The sequence below is a fragment of the Zingiber officinale genome, chromosome 3B (genome assembly GCF_018446385.1).
Source record: "Zingiber officinale cultivar Zhangliang chromosome 3B, Zo_v1.1, whole genome shotgun sequence".
In the NCBI taxonomy this organism is placed as follows: domain Eukaryota; kingdom Viridiplantae; phylum Streptophyta; class Magnoliopsida; order Zingiberales; family Zingiberaceae; genus Zingiber; species Zingiber officinale.
The window spans coordinates 48,155,112-48,164,184 of NC_055991.1; the positions used below are offsets into that span (position 1 = coordinate 48,155,112).

Sequence of the window (9,073 nt, forward strand, 5' to 3'; positions counted from 1 at the left end):
TCATAGATTTGATCCATCTATATGGCAGCTTAAATTTTAAAATTTTAATTAATTATTTTTTTTAACAGGCTCATGGATTAACCCATTTTGAATTGGAGTTTTTTCAATCCGCTAACATGGGGACCAGTCTGCCCCGCCTACGTGACAGCACTACCCCAACCCAAGGGCTTATAAACAGTTTGCTAAAGACATTCTTCAAAATCTTTGTTGTGGATTTAATCAATCTTAAAGATTCTCAAGCACACTTCAGATCTTATAAATGATGTGAGAGCAGCCATTAGTCCTAATTATAATTGAAATCAACTATATAAGTCCTATTGAAGTGAAGAACATGGCAGGAAAAGGAAAAAACACATAAAGGAAGTCAACCAAACTATTCTAAGATGTTCACGTAAATCCAGCATTTTCTGCGAAAGTTAGAACACAAGACTACAAGAGTGAGTTCAATCTGTAAGATTACAGCAACAAGTTGACAAAAAAAATTTACAAATCTAAAGGCATTTAGTCAGCACTGGTAGATAGACAGATAGTTCCTTCAAGAGCTGAATCAGTTTTGATGAGCGAATGATGAGAGCTAGACACAACTACAAAGTTTGACAGAAAAATTACATCTCGCCCCTATAGCCTCCAGAACCAAAATAGTCTCTTCTTGAACCGGCAATGGCTATAGATTTTTGGTGCTCCAGCTTAGGACAATCACGGATTCGATGGCCAAGGCCACCGCAATATGCACAACCCTTGACTCCACTAGCACTCGTAAGAACATCGCCATCTTCCATCGGATCATTAAGTTCTGCCAATACTGGCGGAATCCTTTGCTTCGCCTCTTGCAATAGGTGCTTCAAGTCGAGGAGTGTCATCTCTGTTTGGTTTTTGTTTATGAATGTTGTCGCAATGCCTGTTTTTCCACACCTTCCCGTTCGTCCAATTCGATGTACGTAATTTTCAATTTCAGCTGGCATGTCGTAGTTTATTACATGTTGAATGTCAGGAAAATCAAGCCCCTTGGAAGCAACATCAGTGGCCACCAAAACATCCTTCTTGCCAGATTTAAAAGATGATATTGCATATTCTCTGTCTTCTTGATCCTTGCCGCCGTGGATAGCAACTGCTTCAACACCCTTATGAAGAAGATACTCGTGGATATCATCCACATCAGCTTTATTCTCACAAAAAACCAAGACCGGTGGTGGTGTCTTCTGGAGGCATTCAAGAAGATATACGAGTTTCGCTTCTTGTTTCACATATTCAACCTCTTGAATGACATCAAGGTTTGCTGCTCCGGCTCTTCCAACATTTACTATTACAGGTTTCACCAAAGCATTTTTTGCAAAGTTTTGTATCTTTGTTGGCATGGTGGCGGAAAAGAGTAAGGTTTGCCTTTGTGATTTAAAATGATCGAATACTTCCCTTATATCCTCCTCAAATCCCAAATCCACAAGTCTATCAGCCTCATCCAATGTCAAGTAACTGCAGTAAAAAATGATGTTAGAATCATCATAAATGTGAAATTGAAACAATTCCATATAACAATTGAAAATTGTATGGTTTTTTTGGCATAATTAATGCAGTATCCTTTAAACTTGGTAATTTAACACTTCCCCAAAAGATACATCAGATATATATAAATGAACTACATGGATGAGCAACAACATTTCTGCATCCACCAACAAGAGCACTATCCAAATACCACCAAATTCTAAAACAGGTTACTTTAAACACACTGAACAATCATACAAGGCAAATTAAATAAACTGTTATCTATATAAGATTAAGAGTGAAAAAGAACCCACACACCTAATGTTTTGGAGTGGTTAGAATTATGGTGGACTCGACATCATAATATCTCGTTACATAAGGCAGATTTGTTTTATAGTGGTAGGAATAGAGTACCTAGATTATAGTAAAGTAACAACCATCTCCAAAGTGGTGTTCAGAATCACATTAATGAAGATAATTAACCATATCTGGATTTCTTGTGTCCTGTGCTCATTAGACGACAAACTGAGCCTAAATTCTCCTTTTGTTAGTTGCAACGATGCAGGATGCTTTTCATCTATCTATACTTTGTTATTGCCCATTTCTGTCAATATTGTGAGAGTCAAGGTAGTGCATGATTCACTGATTAGATAAGTGTCTACATTGCCTCCAAGGTATTCAAAGTTAGTTCTTTTTGTTTACTTATTTTTGTTTCCTTTTCTTTACTGTAATTAGGGTTATATAACTAATCAAAGGGAAAACAAACTAAACATACATGTAAAAAGTTGAGCTCCTTGGTCAGATTGGCATGCTTCACCAAACCGCTTAATTTCTGTTGGTATATGTGGAGATCTAGAATGTCTATTTCTTTGATTTGAATTGGATCATAATCACCAAATTGGAAAATGGATAAAAGAAACTGTAATTACAATAAAATGTGGGTAGAAGATGATATTACAAGACTGATTTACAGAGGCCACATGCTATGAGTGAGGGCTTATAGTCAGAAATGAATCCAATGATTCTACAAGGTGTAGGAAAGGGCATCTAAATCCCTATTTCCTCCATCATAATCATCAGCATGAACAAGTTCTAGCTATGAATCACAACTATATTGTATGAGCTACATGTGTACTTGGATCGTTTCCCTTAATTAAACTATGTGTAATGTAATATTGTCTAATCCATTCATAAAAGGTTATCTTGTCTAATTCTTTCAGGATCCAAGTAGAAATATCAACACAAAAAGTGTATATTTTGTAGCAAATAACTTGAATAATCAAACAAGATGCTGTATTTTCAACTGAGTTTATTTTCACATATATCTTTACAAGATTATAATGAGTTAAAGCTATGTTGACATAGTAAAGGAATAGTACCTGCAGTTATCGAGATTCATCTTTTTCTTAGCAAGTAAATCTTTCAACCTCCCTGGAGTGGCGACAACAATATGCACCCCTTTCTTGATCACCTCAAGTTGTGACCTCATGTTGACACCACCAATACATAACAACGGCCTCAGCTCTGGGTAGCCATGCTTCTTCAGAGGAAGAAGGAACTGCTCTACGACCTCATAAGTTTGACGAGCAAGCTCCCTCGAAGGGCACACCACGAGTCCAAATGGGCCCTCGCCGGGCACTATTGGCATCATAAGCTCCTCTTGCAGCGCTGTCATAATCAGAGGGAGCACAAAGACCAATGTTTTACCCGAACCAGTGAAGGCAATACCAATCATGTCTCGCCCCGACAGGATTACTGGAAGACCCTGCACCTGGATGGGGGTGGGCTGGAGGATCCCCTTTTCCTTCAGCTTCTGGAGGACAGGCTCCGGAAATCGCATATCGCGGAAGGTCCTTATCGGGGCCGGCACGTCGTCGCCGTCAACGAGGATGTGCCACTTGCGGCGGATGGCGTCGGCTTGAGCCGCAGACAACCGTCGGATAGCAAGCGGAGGCCTCCACCCAGTGGGCATCGGCTCGGTGTAGGTAATGCCCTTGGCGAGTTCACGGACAGACATAAGAGTCTTCCGGTCAGAGAGGTGCTCGATCATCTCCTTCTCCTGCTGGACGAGCTGCTCGGTAGGGCTGACCTCGGGGAGCTCACGCTTGAGCTGGGAGGCCTTGACGAGGAGGCTAGGTTTAACCTCGGCGATCGGGGGGCGTGGATCGGAGGCAGGGTCATCGGATTGGGCGGCGACGGAGGAGGCGGATTGGCTCTTGCGCTTGAGGACCTTCAAGGCTTCCATAGCCCGGCGTTTGTGGACAGGTACGTAGTCTTCATAGTCATCATCGTAGTTGTCCAGGCGTTCAGGTATGCGTTTTCCGGAGATCGCCATAGGCGAGCGGAGGGAGAGAGTGTCGGCGAGCGGGGAGAGAGAAGAGGGCAAGGTGTCGGCCAGCGAAGGGAGACGGAAGAAAAGAGGGCAAGGTGTCGACTGTTTGGAAACTGAATACTCCCTGCTCCACTTTTTATAACCGAAAAAATTCTGTTTTTTTTTTGACCGAATTTTTTTTTTAACCGAAAAAATTCTGTTTGGAAATTTTTTTTATAACCGAAAAAATTCTGTTTATAACAAATTTCCAAATAAAAAATAAAAAACCAAATAAATTTTTAAAATTATCTTATTTAACTATTTTAAATTAAATTAAATTCTTAATTAAATTTATTCTTTGGACGGTAAAAAAAAATATGGTGGATTATGAATTGGAAGAAGGGAAGATAAATATTTTTTTATGATGACGCTCACGTTTGTAATATAATATATGAATTGACTTTTGCACTCGAGGGCTTTCTAGGTTTTCATAGTTCGCTGTTTGTGGACAAGGATATAGTCTTTGTAGTCACCATCTTCGTCCTGGTATTAAGGTATGCTCCGTTTTTCGTCGGTGGAGGTCATGATTGAAGGTGGAGTAGGAAAAAGCGTCCGGAAGGAAAAAAGATGAATCTTCGTCGACGAGTGGAGGTAGAGAGAAGAGGAGCAAGGGCGAGCAGAGGCAGATACAAGAGGAGCAAGGGTTTCGACAGTTTCAAGGGAATCGGAAAGTGAATACTCGAAAGAGCCCTAATCCACCCCCTTTCTTATCGAAAAAATTTCTAATAAAACCTTATTTTTCCTTATAACAATTTTTCAAATAAAATATAAAAATAAAAAATAAAAACCTAATAAATTATAAAATTACCATATTTAACCATTTTAAATAAAATTAAATTGTTAATTTAATTTATTATTTTGATAGCAAAAAAAAACATGACCGACTATGAAGGGAAAGAAGAGAGGATAAATTCTCTTTTACGAAGATTGTGCACACGTGTTGTGTTTGTAATATATGAATCAGCTTTTGCGTTGGAGGATCTTCTGGGCTTTCATAGCCCGGCATTTGTGGACAGGGATGTAGTCTTTGTAGTCATCGTTGTCGTCCTGGTGTTCAGGTATGCTCTATTTTCCGTTGGTGGAGGTCAGGATTAGAAGTGGGGTAGCAGAAGGCGGTCGGAGAGGAGGATAAATCGTCGTCAACAAGCGAAGGCAGAGAGAAGAAGAGCAAGGGCAAGCGGAGGCAAAGAGAAGAGGAGCAAGGGATTAGGCAGTTTTAGGGGAATCGGAAATTGAATACTCGAAAGAGACAAAATCCACCTCATTTCTTACTGAAAAGATTCCTAATAAAATCTTAATTTTCCTTATAATAATTTTTCAAATTAAAATAAAAAATAAATACATAATAAATTATAAAAATTACCTTATTTAACAGTTTTAAATAAAATTAAATTTATAATTTTATTTATACTTTTAATAGCAAAAAAACATGACCGATTATGAATGGGAAGAAGAGAGAATAAACTCTATTTACGACGATCGTTCACACGTGTAGCGTTTGTAATATAATATATGAATCGGCTATTGCACTAGAGGACCTTCAGGGCTTCTATAGACCAACGTTTGTGGATAGGGATGTAGTCTTTGTAATCGTCGTCGTCTCGGCGTTTTGGTTTGCTCCGTTTTCTATCAGTGGAGGTCATGATTGGAGGTGAGGCATAAGAATGCGCCCGGAAATAAAGAAGATGAATCGTCGTCAGTGAGCGGAGGTAGAGAGAATAGGAGTGAGGGTGAGCGGAGGTATAGAGAAGAGGAGCAGGGTTTCAGCAGTTTCAGGAGAATCAGAAAGTGAATACTCGAAAGTGCCCTAATCAACCCCTATTCTTACAAAAAAATTTCTAATAAAATCTTATTTTTTCCTTATGACAATTTTCCATATAAAAATAAAAATAAATGAAAATAAAAAACCTAAAAAATTATAAAAATTACCTTATTTAAATATTTTAAATAAAATTAAATTCTTAATTAAATTTATTCTTTTGATGAAAAAAAAACATGACCCATTATGAATAGGAAGAAGAGAGGATAAACTCTCTTTACCACAATGTGCACACGTGTTGCGTTTGTAATATAATATATAAATCAGCTTTTGTGCCGGAAGACCTTCAGTGCTTCCATAGGCCGACGTTTGTGGATAGGGATGTAGTCTTCATAGTCATCATTGTCCTGGCATTCAGGTATGCACCGTTTTCTGTCGGGGGAGGTTGCCATAAGCGGGCAGAGGAGGCAGAGAGAAAGAAGAGAGCAAGGTATCAGCGTTTAGAAATTGGAAATTGAATACTCGAGCCCTAATCCACACTTTTATTACTGAAAAAATTCCTAACAGATTTCCAAATAAAAATAAAAAATAAAAAACCTAATAAATTATAAAAATTACCTTATTTAATAATTTTAAATAATTTATTCTTTTGATAGTAAAAAAACATTACCGATTGAATCAGAAGAAGAGAACATAACAACACATATTTTTTATTTTTTATATAAAACTGTTAGGATGTATACTAAAAGCCTAGCTTTTGGTATAAACATTTATCTAGAAATAAGAATCACATTGGTCAAATATCTACATTTATGATAAATGTAGTTGTTCAATTAATTTATATTGTAGATAACATGGTGTGTGGTGTCACACACAGAGGATCATGTTATCAGTACCTTATAAATTATAAACAGTAGCTCATGACCAAGATGGAAAGGAATAAACCATTGGAAGGTCGTAGTGTAATTAGGTATTAGTTTATCTTAACTATATAATTACACTAGTACACGTAGAGTGTATTGAGTAGGACCATTTGAGGTCGTTTCTTTTATACTGACTTTATAAAGGAACAAAGACCTCAGTTATTATGGAAGTGTGTGCTCGTAATCCTAATATAATAACAAGCACATATATTTGATATTTATTTCTTTAATTTATCAATGGGTGAGATTTAGTTCGATAAATTAATAAGCCCAATAAGTTGGGAAATGATATCACTTATAGTGTGTGTTGTTGATTATAGAAGGAAACTGTGTCCTAGTAATCTAAGTTGAGAATATCCCCAAGAGGAGCTCATAAGGATTGTCATGTTAAACCCTGCAGGTGGACTTAGTCCGACATGACAATGAAGTTGAGTGGTACTACTCTTGGAACTATATATTAATTAAGTGGATTGTCAGTAACTTACTTAATTAGTGGACATTTGTTATCTTAAACACAGGGAGACTAACACACTCATAATAAGAAGGAGCCCAAAATGTAATTTGGGATTGGTGCTGTAGTTCAATAATAGTTCTTTAGTGGAATGAATTATTATTGATGAAATTAAGTTGTGTGTTCGGGGCGAACACGGGATGCTTAATTTCATCGGGAGATCAAAACCAATTCCTCCTCTCGGTCCCTATCGTAGCCTCTTGTATATAGAGATTTATACCCACCACATACCCACCTTCTTACCCATCCAATGGGGCCGGCCAACCTAGCTTGGAACCCAATCTAGGGCCGGCCAAGACCAAATGGATAAGCCAAGTTGATGGCCGGCCAAAGCTTGGGTCCCAAGCTTAGGTGGCCGGCCACTAGAATATTAAAAAGGATTTTTATTAAAATTATTTCTTATGTGGATATTATGGTTTTAAAAGAGAGTTTAAAAATTAAAAATTTCCTTTTATAGCTTTCTACAAAAGATTAAGAGAAGAGATTAATCTCTTTCCTTATTTGTAGATTAAAAGGATGGTTTTAATTTTTGGTAAAAACTTTCCTTATTTGTAAATCATCTACATGTTTAAAAGAGAGTTTAAAATTTGAAATCTTTCCTTATTTGTTGATTAAAAGGTGGATTTTAAATTTTAAGAAAACTTTCCTTTTTAATCATGTTCATGTTTTAAAAGAGAGTTTAAAATTAAATATTCTCTTTTATAAGTTTCTACAAGAGATTAAGAAAAGATGTGATATCTTTCCTTAATTGTAGATTAAAAGAGATTTTAATTTTAGAGATAACTTTCTTTTTATCCACATGTTTAAAAGAAAGATTTTAATTTATTAAATTTCCTTTTTATAAACCAATCATGAAGGGATAAAAATTATTAGAGAAATTTTATTTTTTAAAATTTTCGGAAACAAACTAGGAAAGTTTTAATTCTTGATTGAATTAAATTTCCTTTGCTTAGATTATTGTGGCCGGTCATGTTGATTAATAAAAGAGAAATTGATTTTATATCAATTAAATTTATTTTTCATGGCAAAGGAATTAAGGAAGTTTTTATTAAAATTTCCTTATTTGCCAAGACCAAGGATTATAAAAGAGGGGGTAGAGGTGCCTTCATGACAAGAACTCTATTCTATTTTCTCCCTCTTTTTCTTCCTTGGTGTGGCCGACCATCCTCTCCTCCTCTCTTCTCTTTGATGGCCGAACCTCATCCTTCTTGTGGAGATTCATATGGTGGTCGGATCAAGTTTAGAGAAGAAGAAGAAGAAGGAGAGAAAGAAAGCTTTGTTTCTAGCATCCCTTGGAGCATGGTGGTGGTGGCCGAACCTCTTCATCCTAGGAGAAGTTTTGATGGCCAAAACTTGCAAGGAAGAAGAAGGTGCTTGGTGGTTCTCGTCTCGGAAGATCGTTGCCCACACAACGTCCGGGATTAGAAGAGGAATACGGTAGAAGACCTAGAGGTTTTTGTTTGCAAAAGAAAAGGTATACTAGTATTTTATTTTCGCATCATACTAGTTTTATCTTCATGTAAAAATACCAAATACAAGAGGCATGCGATTCTAGTATTTTGAATTTGTTTTCGATGTTGTGTTCTTTTATTTTTCTTTTCCTTGTGATTTGATTGTTCTTTTCGGTTAACCTAAAGTTATTTAAGGAAATTAAATATTAGCTTTCCTTAAAAGGCTTTGTCTAGGCGGTGGTGGTTGTTCCCATATCCAAGAAGGTCATGTGCCTCGCCATGCCGTCCTGGAAGCTGATTTTGGAAATTAATATTTAATGAAATTAATAACCTAGGTGATTTGGATCGAACGTGTTAAGTTCTGCAGGAGATTCAAGTCTAAACCTAAAAGAACAAATAGATTAAACTTTGGATCAAACGTGTTAAGTTCCGCAGGCGATCCAAGTTTAATTTAAAAGAACACATGGTAGCTAGGAAAAGGTTCAGACCTTTGTACAAAATTTTTGTACAGTGGAACCATTAGATTTTCCGGGTAGCAACCAACAAAAACAACCGGAGAAATTACTGATGAGAAAAATT

General features: G+C 36.9%; 1 protein-coding gene across 1 annotated transcript; it reads right to left on the minus strand.

Moving 5' to 3' along the window:
• Positions 1 to 364: 364 nt before the first annotated feature.
• On the minus strand, positions 365 to 3,913 carry LOC122056473 (DEAD-box ATP-dependent RNA helicase 35-like). The gene is made up of 2 exons (XM_042618443.1): positions 2,859 to 3,913; positions 365 to 1,470 (listed from the first exon to the last, which is right to left on the minus strand). Exons 1-2 carry the CDS (start codon positions 3,812 to 3,814, stop codon positions 606 to 608), a joined length of 1,821 nt encoding a protein of 606 aa, XP_042474377.1. The 5' UTR covers positions 3,815 to 3,913; the 3' UTR covers positions 365 to 605.
• Positions 3,914 to 9,073: the final 5,160 nt, after the last annotated feature.

Coding starts and splice junctions, on each gene's coding strand:
- LOC122056473 (XM_042618443.1), bottom strand. CDS start 3,814: ATGGCGATCTCCGGAAAACGCATACCTGAACGCCTGGACAACTACGAT. Junction 1,471..2,858: donor ATGAATCTCGATAACTGCAG/GTACTATTCCTT, acceptor TTTTTACTGCAG/TTACTTGACATTGGATGAGG.